The sequence below is a fragment of the Narcine bancroftii genome, chromosome 2 (genome assembly GCF_036971445.1).
Source record: "Narcine bancroftii isolate sNarBan1 chromosome 2, sNarBan1.hap1, whole genome shotgun sequence".
NCBI lineage: Eukaryota > Metazoa > Chordata > Chondrichthyes > Torpediniformes > Narcinidae > Narcine > Narcine bancroftii.
Window position 1 is genome coordinate 46,714,411 of NC_091470.1, and position 19,590 is coordinate 46,734,000.

The 19,590-nt window shown below is 40.4% G+C and overlaps 1 protein-coding gene across 1 annotated transcript in view; it reads left to right on the forward strand.

Moving 5' to 3' along the window:
- The window catches only part of inf2 (inverted formin 2), an 81,035-nt gene that overhangs the window by 18,416 nt on the left and 43,029 nt on the right, over window positions 1-19,590 (forward strand). Inside the window, exons 2-3 of the mRNA XM_069916554.1 lie at window positions 9,734-10,149; window positions 17,352-17,467. Coding sequence (XP_069772655.1) covers window positions 9,756-10,149; window positions 17,352-17,467 — 510 coding nt within the window. The 5' untranslated portion in view covers window positions 9,734-9,755. The remainder of the gene's footprint in view (window positions 1-9,733; window positions 10,150-17,351; window positions 17,468-19,590) is intronic.

Sequence of the window (19,590 nt, forward strand, 5' to 3'; positions counted from 1 at the left end):
TAATATTCATTCCAAGAACTTGAAGCACTCCACCATCTTATCAGTATCACTGACACAGACAGGGTTCACCATCCCATTTCCCAATTAATGACCAACTCCTTCATTTTTCTGATATTGAAGGAGAGGCTGTTGTCCTGATACATAAATAGATGAACCTTAGAACATTGCTACAATTGTCTTCACAATGTGTTTAAAGCAGCAACTCAAGTTTATACGTCTGCTTCTTTAGTCAGCAATTTATGTATGTTCCTTGTATTGTTAAGAAGCAGCAACAAATAACATGGATATCAACGAAATAGGCAATGAGGATCAGTCAGAGATTCATTGTGACTTGTCTACCTACTTTTGGCTAGTTGCAGTGATACTAGCTTAAGAACAGTCTTACCATAACCTCACAATGATTGTTCACTCCAGCAGTGACCAAAGGTTTGTCTTTATGAGCATCATAGATGCTGAAGTTTTGGAGAAATATCTTGGAATAGTTCTTCACTTCAACAGTAGTCATGTTCATGGTTATCACAGACGAGACAGAAGTTTAGCACTGGTCCCAGTTCTCAGTCTGTACTTCCTACAAGTGCAGATCCACTTGTAATTGGAGAAAAATAACCTTTTGTGCTCTCAGTAATGTGCTGATACAAAAAGGCTTTGGCATTTTTATTTCAGGTTTAACTACGAATAGCAGAACTATTCAAAAAAATATTTTTTCAAACCTCCAAAGCAATAACACTCAAATAGCACTAAGAACCAAATATGAAAATAAAACAGGCTGGGCAGGCACCCACCCTCCCCTCCCCCCTCCCCCCCCCCCCCACACACACAAATAGGCAGATACAGCCACCCACACACACTCTCACATAGACAGATTAACACACACAAAGACTTTTTCAAAATTCAATTTCTTTCCCCACAAAACTTGGCATCCAACTATCATGTTGACCTATGTTTTATGTGATCACCAGGAAAAGTGCACAATTCACTTTGTCTGAACTTTTTAAGTAAAGGACTAAATTGACAGCTTCCCACTATAGGAAAACATTGGCAATAAATTAACATAAAAGGGCAGTTGTAAAAGGTGAAAAATTTGCCCTCACAATGACCAATGACTTAAATTCACTGCAAGATGGTTTCTACTTCTTTTTATTTTCGTGTGACCTACAGCATATCATTTAACCAGCTTTCAAAGAGAACAGTAGTCTGTTGTATAATAGAATCACTTATGGATATTTGGCTGTAACTGCCTTACAACAGAAAGGAATTAGTTAGTCATTGATGTTTTGGCAATGGTTCTGCTGTGATTAGTAATTCAAACTCTGAAATCTGCTGCAGAGGCACAATGCAAGGGTTCCAACTACATCACAGTGGTTCACTATGTGCTGTTTTTTTATATAAAAGACAACAGCCAATTCCTTTCCAGAGTATATGTGCAACTCCTGGGTAAGTTTTCTTGTTCTGAATTAGCATTCAACTATAAGGGAACAATAACAATTTGCAGTCATGCGGATTCAATTAACTGAGCAATGTGTGGCGATGCTTGCCAGATTAATGCTTTATTTCTTCTGTTAATTCAAATCTAGCCACTACTTTAAAAGTTTGGTAGAGTACAAGTTTAATGAAAATATTTTTTCATTTTATAGTTTTTAACTAAGTAGATTTGGGATTTTATCACTACATAGACTGTTCAGATGCATGACAGAATAATTAGGGCATGATTAATTCAAGGAAATGGTTGTTGCCGGTTGATAACTAGTTTCTCACCAAGAGATCTTCCTTGTTTTGTCTTCCCAGTCTTGGCGATTTCACCTCCATCTCCATTCACCAGGTTCTCCCTCTTCTGAATGAACTGCCTCCCATCTTTCTCCCCCCCCCCCCCACCATTCCTCTCCAATCCAGCCCTCCATATAAATTTTCCTATTCATTTTAACAGCTTTCCAGGCTCATGTCTTTCTTACATTCATTGTGAGTAACAATTTTCTGAATACATCCCTTCATTATTTAATATTCCTCACAACACAATGGCCCTCTGAATCCATCTCTGGAAATTTTCTTACTCAAAGTCACCCACGATTGCACTTTCAAATGCTCAACTCTCCAACCTTTGGACTGCATTAACCATTACTTTCTTACAAGTTTCAAGTCTATTCAATTATATCTTTACCTGTATTGCTGTGAGTGTTGTCAACTATCCCTCCTCCATATATTTGCCACACAACCATCTCGCTCTGCTGCCTGCTTCCACACGTCTCTTTCGCCCCAGTTGTCAAAATGCCAGCGATGTCTTCTTGTTCTGTAACCACATATTTGCTTTTGGACCCATTCAGGGACCTATCCATGCATTTTATTTCACACTCTTTCTCACTGCCATTTCTGCCCCACAACTCCACTCTCATCTTTTGAGACACATCTTTGAACTGCTTTCTAAAAGTTATTTTTTGGTCATTTATTATGGCATGTGTCACCTACAATTAGTTTCTTAATTGATCTGCCTTACTAAACTGCTGCATTGAAGGGAATTTTTATCTGCCAAATTGTGATGCAAAGCTGCAGCAGGAAGCAGGCACAAAACTTGAAAAAGACTGTACAACAGGCTTTATTCAGTTAAAAGTCTCTGCTACAGTGGTAGCCGTACTGGGGACTCCTGAGTGACTGGCTTGGAAGGGGCCAGCTCAGGATTATATCTCAGGCAGTTGATTGACAGCCAGCCAGGTGGAGTTAGTTCTATTCAGATTGGCTGATTGACAGCTGGCCAGGTGTGGTCTGTCCTCCGGTGATCTTCCTACAGGTACAGAGATCGCCCCCTGCAGTAGGCTAGTGGTGTATCACCACATAAATTGTTTGGGTGGGGTTGGGTAAGATAAAAAAAAAATCTGATCGCCAAACTACCAACACTGCCACTTCCAGTTCGGACAGAAGTGGAATGGTACACAGCCAGTGAGTCATTTAAATTATGTAATGAAGCTCCATTACTCAGATGGAACGAAAAACTCAAGAACAAAAAAAACATGAGGAATAGCATCCAGGAATAGACCATACAGGCCTCTTGAGCTGCTCCACTATTCAATAAGATTACAATCCTCTACCATTTCCTGTGATTCACACAGTGTCAAAAAAATCTATTAATCTCATCCCTGAATGCTATTAATGTTTGAGCACCCAGTGAATTAAAGTAGATTTAAAATGGGCTGGGCAAGATTTCATAAATATGTTTGACATTTGTGGCTGTTGGTTAAGGAGTGGGTGAGACCAGTGAACCTGAGAGCTGTGAGCTTTCTCCTTGCCAGCTCGGGGGAATTTTACCTGCTTTCTACTGGCACACTGGAAGACTGTATACAAGGAAGATAACATTGACAATATTACGCAAGTAACATAATTTATCACAGCTATATGTCCGTTTCCATCTACAAGTAAAAATTGGGTGAGGCTGCACGCTACAGCTGGCATGGTCTCCTTTATCTTTGTCATATGGCTATGCAAACATGGCCCCATCACAGAAGAAGGATAGCTTAGGAAGCTTTCATCTTTTACTAAACAAAAGATCTTCACTATTTTCAATAAATGCAAGATCAATTCCAATTAGTTTGTTTTATTTTAAACAACATTACACACAAGGTTATGAAGCATTGCATGTTAGGTACTTCAGTATCTAACCCATTTGTCTCTAGTTCTTATATCTGCAAATTAACAGTTTGTAAATACATTTAAAAGAATAGATATATATACATATATAGATATTCATAAGATATAAAAGAAGAACAGTATCCAGTATTTAATAAGATTATGGTTAACCCATACATTCCTAGATTTCTATACTATCCAAAAGTGTTTTTGTCTCAATCATAAAACATCTGCACCTCCACCACCTCTAGGGGGCATCAATTCCAAAGATTCATGACCTTCTGGTTCAAGTTATTTCTTCTCACCTCTATCCGGAACACCAACCCATTATTTTGAGGCTAAGGTCCCCAATTCAAGATACCCCAGGTGATAAGAGACATCATCCCTGTACAGCTCTGTTAGAATACTGGAAACAAGCAGCAGTTTAGGCCACATCTGTTAAGAAATGGATGGCCCAGGAAAAAGGCAGAAGGATAGACTCAGAAATACAACTTCCTTTTTGTTGGCATAGACAATTCATCAAGTCTTAGCTGGTACACACCAAATCTACATGACTGTGTATCATAGAGCCTGTTTAATAGTAATTATATAAAATATACAAACCAGAAATCTTTCACCTCACCCCATCCCATTCATGCATTTATTTCTGGTCAACATATGCTGACTTCCATTTTTCTCCATCTGATCTTCCTTCGTTACGGCCCCCCTCTATACCCTCCTTCGCCATGACTCTCCGAACTCCTCTCCATAGAAGAAGCTTTTTAAAATTCTAATATTGATTTAGAGGGTTGTTAACTTGGCCTGCGACATCACAGGCACCATCCTTCACTCCATCGAGGACATTTACAAGAGGCAGTATCTTAAGAAAGAAGCCTCTATCCTCAAAGACCCCCACCACCCAGGCCACGCCCTCTTCACTATGTTAAGAGGAAAAGGTTCAGGAGCCTAAAGATGAGCACTGAGCAGTACAAAGACAGCTTCTTCTCCGCTGCCATCAGATTCCTGAATGATCGATGAACCAAAGACACTGCCTTACTTTATTTATTGTTGTAAGGTGGTTTATATGTTTGCACTATGAGGCTGCCACATAAACAACAAATTTCATAACTTGTTCATGACAATAAATTCTGATTCCAATAGAACATCAACAATGAATAAGGAAGTGTTTCAAAATTGCAATGCAACACAAATGACTTGAAATAATATTAGATACATGGTCAGCTAGAATTATGTCATGTCATAAATATTTGCATTTTCACAAAATCACAAGATAGATTTAAGATCCCAGCTGGTTCCTGTAAACACAAAGATAGGTTTTGCTCTATTGGGAGCATGGACATGCTGAATTCCACCTCCAGGCCCTGAACTCTGCTCTCTCACTCCACTCTTCTGCTGAACCACGAATTTCTCAAATATCATGACAGACAGTGACTTCCAGACTTGGCAGTAACACCCCTCAAACATGCACATATGAGGTGTACTCAAGCAGAAATTAGTTCCAAGTCTGAAGAGCAGGAAACTCTGAAATTACACTATGAAGGAACTACAAGTTAATTCAATGATATGACCATTTCCTCAATTGGAAAACTGATTGCAGCCAATGGTTGCTCTTATATTCATATTCAACCTAATACAGGGATGAAAAGGGGAAATACCTACAGATGTACAGATATCTATAGTGAGCACCTCCCCCCCATAACAGAAAGGATGTAGAAGCTTTGGAGACGGTGAGGATGAGATTTACCAGGATGTTGCCTGAATTGGAGAACATGAAGTAAAGTTGAGAAAGCTTGACATTTTCTCTTTGGATGAGAGGTGACTTAAAGAACACATACAGGATTTTGAGACGCATAGGGTGGAAATAAAGCATCTTTTTCCCAGGACAATAATATTACAAATAATAATTATAAATAGCAGAGGATATCTGTTCAAGGTGAGTAGAGACAGGTTTAGGGGAGATGTCAGAAGTACAATTTTATTATGCAGAGAGAGGTGGGTGCTTGAAATGCATTGCTATGGGTGGTGGAGGAGGCAGGTCCAATAGGGACACTCAAAAGACTCTTTGATAGGTAACATTGCTTCTCATGTCTATTCACCTTGCCTATAAATATTTCCCATTGATGTTCTCTCCTTTGTCAATAGGTTTCCTTGTTTGTCATCCATGGTTTCATCCAAATGGTTTAACTGTTCCTTTATCTACCAATTTAATCTTTATACAAATTAGATCTGTCATTATTTCAAACCTTTGTAAATAATGATGACTCTTCGCTGAAATAATCATTCATTTTCACATTCTGTAGATGTTGCTGGAATGCTGAATATTATCAGAATACTATGTTCCTTATTTCAATTTTAAGGATTTGTGGTCTTTAAATATCCCATTTAATTTTTATTTCAATAAACGTCTCTATTGAGTAATGCATACTACAGGACTTGTGATGCTTGCAAGCCTCCACTTAGCACCTTCTGGTTGGATATCCAGTTTATCCAAATAACTTAGCAGGATTAGTTTCTGTAACTCCTGCAGAAAAGTTTCACTTCAGAATCTTTTTAAAAAAATGTAATGCACAGGGGACAATAGATAGAGTGGGAGCTGCCAATCATTATGGTTACCAAACAAAGTCAATATCAATAGACAATAGACAATAGGAGCTGGAGTAGGCCATTTGGCCCGTTGGGCCAGCACCGCCATTTTAGATCATGGCTGATCATTACCATCAGTACCCCTTTCCAGCCTTATCCCCATAACCCTTAACTCCGTTACCCACAAGAGTCTTATCTAACTCTCTTTTGAACATAGTCAGTGAATCCGCCTCTACCACCCTCTGTGGCAGAGCATTCCACAGATTCACACTTCTCTGGGTAAAAAAAATGCTTTCTCATCTCCTTCCTAAAGGGCCTACCCTGTATTCTTAAACTATGCCCTCTAGTCCTCGTCTCCCCCATCATTGGGAACAAGTAATCAGACTTCACCTTGTCTATCCCCCTGATGATTTTGTATACCTCAGTCATGTCCCCCCTCATCCTTCTAAACTCCAATGGATACAAGTCCAGTTTTTCTAGCCTTGCTGCATATGACAACCCTGCCATCCCTGGAACTAACCTTGTAAATCTGCGCTGCACACCCTCTATAGCTAGTATGTCCTTCCTCAAGTTTGGAGACCAGAACTGGACGCAATACTCCAGGTGGGGTCTCACCAGGGCCCTGTATAACTGCAGAAGGGCATCTCTGTTCCTATACTCCAATCCCCTCTTTATGAAAGCCAACATTCCATTTGCCTTCTTCACAGCTTTCTGAACCTGCATGCTAGCCTTCAGTGACCGGTGAACAAGTACACCCAGATCCATTTGCACTTCCCTACTCCCTAGCTTGTTTCCATTTAAATAATACTCAGCTTTCCTATTACTTCCCCCAAAATGAATAACCTCACATTTGTTCACATTGAAATTCATCTTCCATTTAGCCGCCCATTCCTCCAGCCTGTCCAAGTCCCTCTGCATTTTCCTGACATCCTCCTCACACCCCACACCACCACCCAGTTTAGTGTCATCTGCAAATTTGCTCATGTTATTTATAATCCCCTCATCCAAATCATTAACATAAATTACAAACAACTGAGGACCCAACACCGATCCCTGAGGCACTCCACTCGTCACATCCTGCCATTCTGAAAAAGACCCATTTACTCCAACCCTTTGTTTCCTATCTCTTAACCAATTTCCTATCCATGTCAGCACCTTACCTCCAATACCATGCTCCCTGATCTTGCCCACTAGACTCCCGTGCGGTACTTTATCAAAGGCCTTCTGGAAGTCCAAAGACACCACATCCACTGGCTCTCCCGAGTCCACCCTCTTTGTCACATCCTCAAAAAATTCCAGAAGGTTAGTCAAGCATGACTTACCCTTAAGGAATCCATGCTGACTAGCCCTTATACTATTATTACTGACTAAGTGTTCTGCTATTTCTCCTTTTATGATGGACTCCAATATCTTCCCCACCACTGATGTCAGGCTAACCGGTCTATAATTTCCCGTTTTCTCCCTCCCTCCTTTCTTAAAAAGCGGCACCACATCAGCCACTCTCCAATCCTCAGGGACCTCCCCGGAATCTATGGAACTTTGGAAAATGTCGACCAGTGCCTCCACAATTTCCATAGCCACCTCTTTAAGCACCCTAGGATGCAGCCCATCAGGCCCTGGGGATTTATCAGCCCTCAGTCCCAACAATTTACTCATAACCTCCTGCTTCTGGATCCGGATATCCATTAGATCCCCTACCTCCCCAGTAAAGTTCCCCAAGTCTCTTGGTACCACATGACCACTACCCCCTAACTGACTATAACCTATATCCTCCTTGGTGAAGACAGTTGCAAAGTATTTGTTAAATTCCTCTGCCATCTCCTTGTTTCCGGTATTAATTTCACCCTTGCCCATTTTCAAAGGGCCAATTTTAGACCGAACCAATTTCTTCCTCTTCACATACTTAAAAAAGCTTTTGCTATCTTCCGCAATATTATCTGCTAATTTCGTCTCGTACTTCATTTTCCCGTCTCTTATGGCTTTCTTAGTTACCCTCTGAGGTTCTTTGAAGGTTTCCCAATCCTCTAATTTCCCACTCCGCTTCGCTATCTTATAATTACTCCCTTTGGACTTGATAATGCACTTGATTTCCTTAGTTAGCCAGGGTTGCCATTTGCATCTCCTAGAGCCTTTCCTCCACTTTGGAATAAATTTGTCCTGAATCCTGTGAAAAATGTCCATAAAAACCTGCCATTTTTCCCCAGTTGTCCTCCCAGCTAGTGTATCTTCCCATTTTATTTTGGATAGCTCCTCCCTCATAGCTGCAAAATTCCATTTATTTAACTGAAGTACAGATGCTTCCGACTTCCTTTCCATTTCCCTTTCTAATTGCAGCTTAAAAGTAACCATACCATGGTCACTATTCCCTAATGGCTCCCCTACATCAAGGTCACTTATTAAGTCTGCGCCGCTGCACAGCACCCAGTCCAGAATCGACTTCCCCTGGTAGGTTCCTCCACTAGCTGTTCCAAGAAAGTATCTCGTAGACATTCTATAAACTCGCTCTCTTGTGTTCCTGCCCCCGTCTGATTATCCCAGTCTACCTTCATGTTGAAGTCCCCCATAACTACCGTATTGCTACCACTTTGACATGCCACTCTTAATTCCTGATTTATACTACTACCACCGATATCTGAGCTACTTTTCGGAGGCCTGTAAATGACCCCCATTATATTCCTCTTGCCCTTGTAATTTCTTAATTCAATCCAAACAGACTCTACCTCACCTGTTTCAATGTCCTTCCTTTCAAACGCCTGAATCTCATTTCTTACCAACAGAGCTACCCCACCTCCTCTTCTTAACTTTCTGTCCTTTCTAAAGGACGTGTACCCTGGAACATTTATTTCCCAATCCTGCCCTTCCCGCAGCCATGTCTCCATTATTCCGACAATGTCATAACCTCCCATTGCCATTTGCGCCTCAAGCTCATCCATTTTATTCCTTACACTCCTTGCATTCATACACAATACCTTGATGCCATACCTCCTTTCTCCCTCCACCTTGGTTCTTGGTGCATTCGTTCTTATTCTCCTATCACTTTTAGCTTTTTCACCGTCAATCGGAACCACCCCTATATTCTCTCTCCTATCTACTTCCCTATCAGTCCTGTTCCCTTCCCCCTTCCCCCTACCTGGAGACAAGAAAAATAGAGGTTATGGGTGTGAGGAAGGGAAGGATTAGATTGTTGAGGAGTAGATTTATAAAGGGTTGACACAACTAAGGTAAGGGCCTTAATTCTGTGTTCAATGGGAGAATGGCAGGTATAGAGAATTAGACAATGGATCATGCTGTTACTGGAGAAATTTGTTGGTCTAAATGGCCTACTTATGCTGATCGATGTTAGCTTTGTATCAACTTGCATGCCACAGCATGAAGAAGTGGAATTATTCTAAAAGTTCAAAATTGCAACAGGAATGTTCGTTCGCCTTTGGTACAGACTTGTGCTGAGGTGCAATCACACCAGCGATATTGCAAACAGATGAGACTACCTCAACTCCAATCCATATTTTAACAAGACTTTCACTTTTGTCTTCTGCAGGTGATCCAAGTATACAAGTAATATGGCGGCAAAGCAGGAAAATAAATTGAAGAAATGGACTCTTTTGAAGGAAAAAGTCACTCCATCTGACACAGACAATACTGAGGCCAACCTGGAAAATGCGGAGCCTGAGCTCTGTATCCTTTGGCTGCAGATCCCGACTGTGGTGAATTACTCAGGCCTGAAGAAGCGACTAGAAAACAGCAGTAATGACTGGATGGTACAATTTCTGGAGCTCGGTGGCCTTGATTTACTGCTGGAGGCCCTGGACAGACTGTCTGGCAGAGGTGTAGCAAAGATAACTGATGCTGTCCTACAACTCACCTGCGTGAAATGTGTACGGGCTGTGATGAACTCTTCAAAGGGCATCGACTACATTATAAATAATAAGGGCTATGTCCGTAAACTTTCCCAAGGTATGAAATCAATATTTCTCAGCAGAGTATTAATCCACTGTTTGATGTTACAACCATTTGTGGGTCAGGATGATCCTTAATACACCAAATGGAAAAATTAAAAGAAATAAAGGAGATTCTCCAAATGATCATTTTCAGGAGGAAGAGAGTAATTAGTTAATTCTGCAACTCAGTAAAGAAAAAACATTTGACAAATTGAAATCATTGAAAAAAATAATGAGTTATTATTGACCTCCACTGTATATACCATACTTTCTGCTAATGGTAAAGAAATACCTCTTGCCTCAGTCTTCAAAGCAAAAGACCAAGCTATCCTTGTGGCAAAAGCTCTTCTTTTGGTCATTCATCAGTCCAATGTCATGACTGTGCACAAGCAACTGAGATGCAATCATCAGACAGGGCAGCCAATCATATTAAAGAAATCTATGTCACCATACACCAGGAAGCAGAAGGCACAACCTTCAAATTAATTTTATAAACACGATACAAATTAAAGATCAGATGCATGATTAAAGAAAAAGCTGAAACATCATATGCTTCTAAATAAAATTCATTAAATACTTTTTTGTAGAAACAAATAGAAATAACACAGAGAATTGATGTTTGAAGTTAATGGACAATTTAATAAAACTGATGGCATCAGGAGGCCAGCTGGTCTCCTGAGCATGACTTTGGTACAGGTTTATACTCTCAATGGACATGATTACAGAAACTTGATTAACTTAGTTTTACTGTTTTGATTACAGAATGGGAGTGACAAAGATCTATTTACTTGCAAGATAAAGGTTGATTATAGAATAGGATACTTAAAAAATCTAACAAAGAGTCTACTACAACAATAGGTGCATGTTATGATTGCAACTTACTTAACCATAAATCTAATTTTCCTATTGCAGCAAAGGGTGAATACTAGAGCATAATTAATTGTGTTACTGAAACTTGGATGTCGTCATTGCTGTATTCTTGGGCCTGCCTTCTGTTCCCTGTTACCACATTAGCGCAGTCAACATCCCTCTTTACTCGTTATCAACCTCACTATTCTTTCCCCACAACACTTGAAATATTCATGCACAAAAAATTATTCTTTTCAGGGAAGGCAATTTAGTACGCAGAGACATACTGAACCAATTATTTAGTAAATTTTATTTGAGCAAAAAGAAAATTCAGTGATGTTCATCCCAAATAATCACTTGCAAAAATAATCCAGGATTTTCACTGTATTCCATTCAGCTAAAATAATTAGATTTTATTCCAATTGAAAAGCTATTTCATCTCCCTTTATATTTGTTGGAGAGTTTATGTCAACATTATTCTATAAAAACAATGAGGGTAATTTAGACTGGAAGTAGTACTTCCTTAATACTGGTACATTACTTAGCTTTTCTTTTTATAGTAAAATCCCTATTATCCAGTACCTACAGGGATCGAAGATGTCAGAAATGTAAATTTTCCAATTATAGAAACATAGAAGATAGGAGCAGGAGTAGGTCATTCGACCCTTCGAGCCTGCTCCGCCATTCAACGAGATCATGGCTGATCTTAAAGTTCAGTACCCCGTCCCCGCCTTCTCTCCATAACCTTTAATACCCTTAAACTGAAGAAATATATCTAATTCCCTCTTAAATAGATTTAATGAACCTGCCTCTACTGCCCTCTGTGGCAATGAATTCCACAGATTCACCACCCTCTGGGTAAAGAAATTCCTCCTCATCTCGGTCCTAAATGGTTTGCCTATTATCCTCAAACCATGGCCCCGGGTTCTGTATTTTCCCATCATTGGAAACATCCCATCTGCATCCGTTCTGTCCAGTCCTGCCAGAATTTTATAGGTCTCTATGAGATCCCCTCTCAATCTTCTAAACTCCAGCGAGTACAATCCCAATTTGCGCAATCTTTCCTCATAAGTCATTCCTGCCATTCCAGGTCTCAGCCTGGTGAATCGCCTCTGCACTCCCTCCATTGCAAGAACATCCTTCCTTAGATAAGGTGACCAAAACTGCACACAATACTCCAGGTGGGGTCTCACCAAGGCCCTGTACAGCTGCAGTAAGGTATCCTTGTTCCTATACTCAAACCCTCTTGATATAAAAGCCAACATACCATTTGCCTTTTTAACCACCTGCTGTACCTGCATGCTCGCCTTCAGAGACTGATGTACAAGTACCCCTAGGTCTCTCTGCACTTCCCCATCTCTTAATCTATTGCCATTCAAATAGTAATCTGCCTCCGGTTTGTATTACCAAAGTGGATAACCTCAGATTTATCCACATTGTAGTGCATTTGCCATGTATCTGCCTAGTCCCTCAATTTATCCAAATCACACTGGAGCTTCCTGACCCCCTCTTCCGTGCACACAACCCCTCCTATCTTAGTGTCATCTGAAAATTTGGAGATATTACATCCAATCCCCTCATCCAGATCATTAATGTAAATTGTCAACAGCTGGGGTCCCAGTACAGATCCCTGTGGTACCCCACTGGTCACCACCTGCCACTCAGAAAATGAGCCATTTATCCCAACCCTCTGTCTTCTACCTGCCAGCCTGTTCTCAATCCACACCAATACTTTTCCCCCAATCCCATGAGCCTTGATTTTGTAAGCCAGTCATTTATGCGGGACCTTATCGAAGGCCTTTTGGAAGTCCAGGTACACCACATGCACTGGCTCTCCCCCATCTATTTACTTGTCACCATCTCAAAGAATTCCAATAGATTTGTCAAGCACGATTTACCTTTTGTAAATCCATGTTGACTCTGTCCGATCCCTTCTCTGCTAGTCATATGCTCCACTATTACAGCCTTAATAATGGATTCTATCATTTTGCCCACTACTGATGCAAGGCTCACCGGCCTATAATTCCCCGCTTTTTCTCTACAGAGACTCACTCTTACAATGCCTAACTAAACACCTAAATTAAGAATGTACTGTTGAAAAGAGAAAAGACAGTGGGGGAAAATAAAACAGTATTGTAGTTTTTAATTATGTAAAGTTCACTTTAATCAAGTAATTCCTGTAACTTACAAAATTTAAATTTGAACCTTGTTCAGGGGTGCTGTAATTGTGTTGCACTCGCTGCTACACTAACAGTACTGCCATAATAATGAACCCTCCCCAAATTTACAGATAAAACCTTACTAATATACCTAAATATATGTACTCTTACTAGGCAGGTATAGGGAGATACTTGGGAACTCATTGGGAGAGTCACCCCAGTGGCATCAACCGGCTCTTCATCCTGATGTCCCAGTCAGACTCTCGGTGCAACCTGACTCACCTCCACGCCAGTGTCCCAGTCAGGCCCTCGGCACACCTTTAAATTCAAAGCCCATTCATGAGCGCTGTAACAGCGTTGCGCTAAGTGCTTACACTAACTGTTTCATTGTCACAATTAACCTTACCCCCCCACCCCCACCGCAAGTTTTCAGATAAGCCTTATATTCTTACTAGGCAAAGAAAGGGAGACACTTTGAAAGTGTCGCCCCAGCAGCGAGTGGCACCAGCCGGCTCTTCATCTTGGATGCCACCATTTTATTTAAACATAGCTTTATTGAAACTTATTCAAATGGCTGCTGTGGGTGGGAATGACCAGGGCAATTCCATTGGTTGAATGCTTATTCCCAAGGAGTTGTGTGTTGCAGATTTACTCCCAAGGGGTTATGTGTTGCTTCAGAGAACATTTACACTTTTAAGCTTTTATTGAAACTTTTATTTAAAACTGTGTATTCTTATTTATTTTTAAAATAATAAAATTTAGACATACAGCATGGTAACAGGCCATTTCGGCCCACGAGTCCATGCCACTCAATTTATACACAATTAATCTATACCAAGGTGCGTTTTGAATGGTGGGGAGAAACCAAAACCCCCAGGGAAAACATACACGGGGAGAATGTACAAATTCCTTACAGATAAATAAATATTTATTTATTTATTCATTCCCTCAATTTTTTTGCCAGTTGTTTGAGTTTCTGGTTGATTGAATGCCAGATAATGAGAATTTTACTGTATTTATAATAATGGCAAATATTGTTTTACAAGAGAAAATTGAGATTAAAATGGAGAAGCAAAATAATATAGGCCTACATTTTAGAATGAATATTAGTCAGTGAATCTGCATTACCATCACTTAAATCTGTAAACAATGCCACTGAATCTGCACAAAAATATATTGACTGGAAATAAAAACAAACCTATGTCAACATTCTCTCCATGGCATTTTCTGAAGGCCTAATTACTCTCAGTCAAGGACTGCCTAAAGAAATCTCTTGGTGCCTGCCGCATTGACCACCGCCAGTGGGCTGATATCGCCTCAAACCGTGCATCTTGGCGACTCACAGTTCGGCGGGCAGCAACCTCCTTTGAAGAAGACCGCAGAGCCCACCTCACTGACAAAAGACAAAGGAGGAAAAAACCCAACACCCAACCCCAACCAACCAATTTTCCCCTGCAACCGCTGCAATCGTGTCTGCCTGTCCCGCATCGGACTTGTCAGCCACAAACGAGCCTGCAGCTGACGTGGACATTTACCCCCTCCATAAATCTTCGTCCGCGAAGCCAAGCCAAAGAAAGAAAAGAATTACTCTCAGCTAGATTCATTGGACAGGCTGTACTGACAATAACCACACCAGCAGTGCAAGTATAAGACAGCTTTAATAAACTAATATGTACACTAAGAGGTCTTGTCTCTCTGCAAGACAAACCTGGAAGGCTAGACTGACTGTAGCTCTGGACTGCTTTATATACAAGGTCACCAGGATGGCCCCTGGTGACCTAGTGGTGTAATTACATATCACCACACAGGCCATCATCAGAGATGCAAAACAAATGCTCTATTCTAAGCTACATTATTGGAAGAAGAAAAGATTCAAGGAAATGGTCAAAGATTTGAAGAGTCTGCAGTTCTTACACTGGCGACATTAGCCACTTTCTTCAACTGACAACATCCCATCTTTAATCTAACATTATTTTGCTTCTGGAGATGATATATAAAATTTCAAAGCTTTTAAAAAAAAAATTACATGGGTCAATGCAATACTGGCATTAGCAATTCCTGTAATCCTCCACAGTAAAGCTCAACACCTTTCTTATCATCAGACTCAGATATTTGGACACTATAATGCTGGTAACTGCTGTTAATCATTAAGTTTGAATTAAACTCCAGTCTACATCCTATAAAGCAGGGCAATTTGAATCAATTTCAGTCTCTTGAATATAAGACATCAAAAGTGTGCTAATAGAAGTAACATGCTTCTAAGAATCACAGAGAATCAGACAGTTACAAGGCACGAGGAAGCTATTCAGACCTTGCCAGCTCACCACCACAACAAACCTTTAATTCCACACCCCCACTCTACGTGTTCCAGTTTCCAACCACGAGTTGCATTAAAAAGTTTTATTTTCTCATGTCACAATTAATTCTTTTCACTTTTTTTTTTTATTTGTGACTTTGATCCTCACACCTGCTTCACTCAACCATTCTGAGGAATAACACACATTCCAGTACATTTTTTTGTACATTTCACTTTTAACCATTCTGACAAGACTCTCATCATTTTATACACCTTTCAGATCTGCTTGAAGTAAATCAGTCTCTGCCTCTTTAAGCCATCCATACAATTGCAAATATTCATCTCAGGAAGCATTCCTGTAAATCTTCTATGGACCCCTCCAATGGCCTCCACGGGAAGCAGAAATGAACACTAGCTGAGACCAGACCAATTGTTTTGTAAAGTTCAGCACGACTTTCCTTCTATTATATCCTATGCCTTGATTGGTAAAGATCAGAATTTTATATCTCTTATGAACTACTTTCTCAACCTGGCTGGTTTCTCTCTGAAAGATTTCTTTGTCCATCATGTGATTCATAAATTATCACTAAGCACCAACACCTGGATTTTTGCATTTACCAGTAATTATGTAAATCAGTGGTTTTCATACTGACCCCTAGACTCACATTCCACCTTAAGCAATCCCTATGCCATAAGTGCTCTGTGATTGGTAAGGGATTAACCCCCATTATAAAGCCACAGGATATCCCCCACTTGCGGCTCAATACCCACTCATCTGAATGTGCCCAGAGCGCCTCCGAAATGCCAACGCCAACCCTCCTTGGGGAGGGATAATCAGTAGAGTGTAGCGCCTGACCCCACTACCTGACAGACCCCCCCACCCAGCTACTTGACAGGTCCCCCCGGCCCCACTAACTGACAGGCCTCCCGCCCCACTGGGGAGGGAAGATCAGCAGGGGATGTCGGGAGGCAGCCTGTGTGGGCTGTGACAGCCCGGCTGATCACTCCTGCACCTCACTGGGCACTTCTGTCTTCAGATCCGCTCTCTGTGGCTCAAAACACGGCATAGCAATGGCAGTCTTCCCGACCCATAATCTCCCACGCAGGTGGAACCGCTCTGTGTTTTCCACAACAGTTCCACCTGCGTGGGAGATTATGGGTCAGGAAGACTGCCATTGCTATGATGGGTGGCACTGCGGAACCAGTTGCCCCGCCTCTGGATATGAATAGGCCCTTTCAGGTAGACCAGGTAATGCTGCAGCAGCCTTTTAGGGCTATTACCTGAAAGGTGTGTTCACAGTTTTAAATCCACTCCTGTCTCCAGCCTCAAGGTTAAGTGTTCACCTGAAAGGGCCTACAGATTAAAGTGGTATGTGAGTGGGAAGGGAAGGTTGAGAACCACTGCTCTAGACCCAATTGTTAATGAAATATTTTTGCTTGAGAAAAATTGTCATTGGCCCATTTTCTTTAGAGTTCTGAGACCGTGCATGAGTCAATTAGGTACGATTAAAACAGTAGTTTTCAAACTTTTTCTTTCCACTCAAAGCACCTTAAGCAATCCCTTACTAATACAGAGCACTTATGGCATGGGGATTACTTAAGGAGGATTGTGAGCTTAGGGGGTAGTTTGAAAACCACTGATGTAAATGATGACTCAAAAGTTTAGGTCACTGTTATGGTGCAACTATGGTAAAGCTAAGAGTTTTGCTATCATTAAAGAAGAAACATGGATCTGTTACATTCTGAACAAGTTTAGTTGAATAGCTGGAAGTGAGATTTGTATTTTAAGCTGGTACCAAAAAAAAACAATGGCAGGAACAAGAACAAGAACGCTTGTAATTATAAGGCTTTGCTCCTTCAAGGTAAAAATCTGCTTTCGTTCAAAATGAAAATAATGATAATTTTGTTTTGCAGCACTAGATACGGCTAATATCATAGTAAAGAAACAGGTCTTTGAGCTGATGGCAGCACTGTCCATCTATTCACCAGAAGGCCATGTCCTGGCATTGGATGCACTAGAAAACTACAAGGCAAGTGTACATGTTAAAATACAGTGAGCAGTATCATGACCCTTTTGCTAAATCACTTCACTTTCTTTGACAGAGGAAAAGCAATGATCTGGAATAACCTACTTATTGGATCATAGAACAAAAAAAACTGCAAAAACCACATACAAAATCCTTCACAAATCACTGCATAAATAAACACACCATCTACATTAACTATTGAATTGTGCAGAATATAAGATTTTGCATTTAAACCAGTAAAGTCTGAAGAAACTTAGTAGATTAGGCGGCATGTGTGGTCAGACAGAGTTCATGTTTCTGCCTCATCAGAACATAAATAGTAAGAAAGCAAGAGAGTTGCAGAGAGTAGGAGAAGGAAGAGGATAAAGGAAACATGTCGAGATGCTAGAGGCCAGGTTGCTCAGGTGACACAATTGCTTTCTATGCCATCTGGTTAATCACTGTTTAGAAGAGGGAAATGAATAAGGGCCATTAAAGAGCAAAAACCAACATGTTAAAACTCTCAGAAGCAAAAAATAGGAGTTTCGGAATGTCATAAAGGATTCCCATCACCCTGGGTACTCATCACTCTTACCACTGCTGCCTTTAGAAGGTACAGAAACAGGAAAAACAGCACCTCTAGATTCAAGTGGAGGTTATTTCAGGCTCTTGAACGTGTCCTTAATTGTCCCAGTCATAAAATATTCCAACATCACAAAAGGGTCTGTCTGCACTATAGAAACTGAACATTTATTTGTATTTATTACCACTTTTTAGTTTAATGTACACTCTTGTTGTTGATTATTAAGAATTACCTGTTTGGCTGCAATAAGTAAAAATATTGGTGCAATGTATATGACAATAAATCCATTACCAATTATCATCAATCTGGAATGAAGAACAAAATGCTGGGTAGACCTAGCAGGTCAGTTTCATATGTGAAGATGAAAAAGTTGTGTTAATATTACAGGTACTTACAAGGACTGGCCAGTTCTGACACAAACTGACTCTCTGCAATTGTCAAATTCAAAACTGAATCCTTTGGGCTGCTTCATGTTAAGAATGAATTTGATTTGATTTTAACCTCTTGAAACAGAGCAGGATGCAAAATGCAGAGGTTAGAGTGGAAAAGGATGGTGAATTAAAGTTCAGTGTCACTCTTATGAACTTAACAGAGGCATTTTTCAACATGGCCGCTCAATCTGTACTTGGTTTCCCTGAAGTAGAAGAGACCATAATAGGAGCATCAAATGCAATGTACTAGATCAGATGAAATAAAATTGAACCACTACTTAACCTAGAAGGACTTTTGGGGTCCTTGAATTATGGGAAGGGATGAGGGAAAAGGCAGATGTTGCATCACCAGTGCTATGAGCATGGGAGCGGCTGGAAAGACAGATAAGGAAGCCACAGAGTGATTAATCCATTCAGAATGCTGAATCAGGAGGGAAAGGAAGATGCATCAGGTGATGGAATCCCAATGAAAACATCAGAAATTAGGGAGGATGATCCAAACATTGTGGACTTTGGTAAGCACAGTGGAAATATTGAGGCATTCAATGTAGGAACAAGTAGAAAAGTTAGTAAGATTTAGGAAGATTTTGCCCTTTTCAAAACAAAGGTTCAATTGAACGATTAGTAAAGTTAGACTGACTTCGTTGAATTAAAGGCAAGTTCCCAATTTAATCAAGATTAATAGTCAAAAGGTCATCTCTGCTGTGATTGCAAAATTAAATGGAAAGGCTTAAAAATGATCAGATTTACTAAATTTCTTCATCTAATTTATTCATGCATTCTTAACCCCATTGCCATTTTGAGGACTGATAAGCTTCCAGATTAATAATAACAGTAATTTATCTTAACTGTGAAATTATGTTTTCAGTTCTGTTAGCAATACAGATCCCTTCTGGTTAAAGCTCTGATCCTAGAATAACAGAACCTCATCCCTTACATCCTATACATGCACACAATACCCAGCCCTGATCTTCCCAATGTTTAATTGTTCACTCATGATTTAACCATGAGGATTTCCCATCATTTGGTTAGAACTGCAGCAAGGAGTTGCAGCTTGTTACACCTCCAAAAATCTTCCAGAAGAACAGGACACGCATGACAAAATTAACCATACAGATCTCCCCTTTATAAAT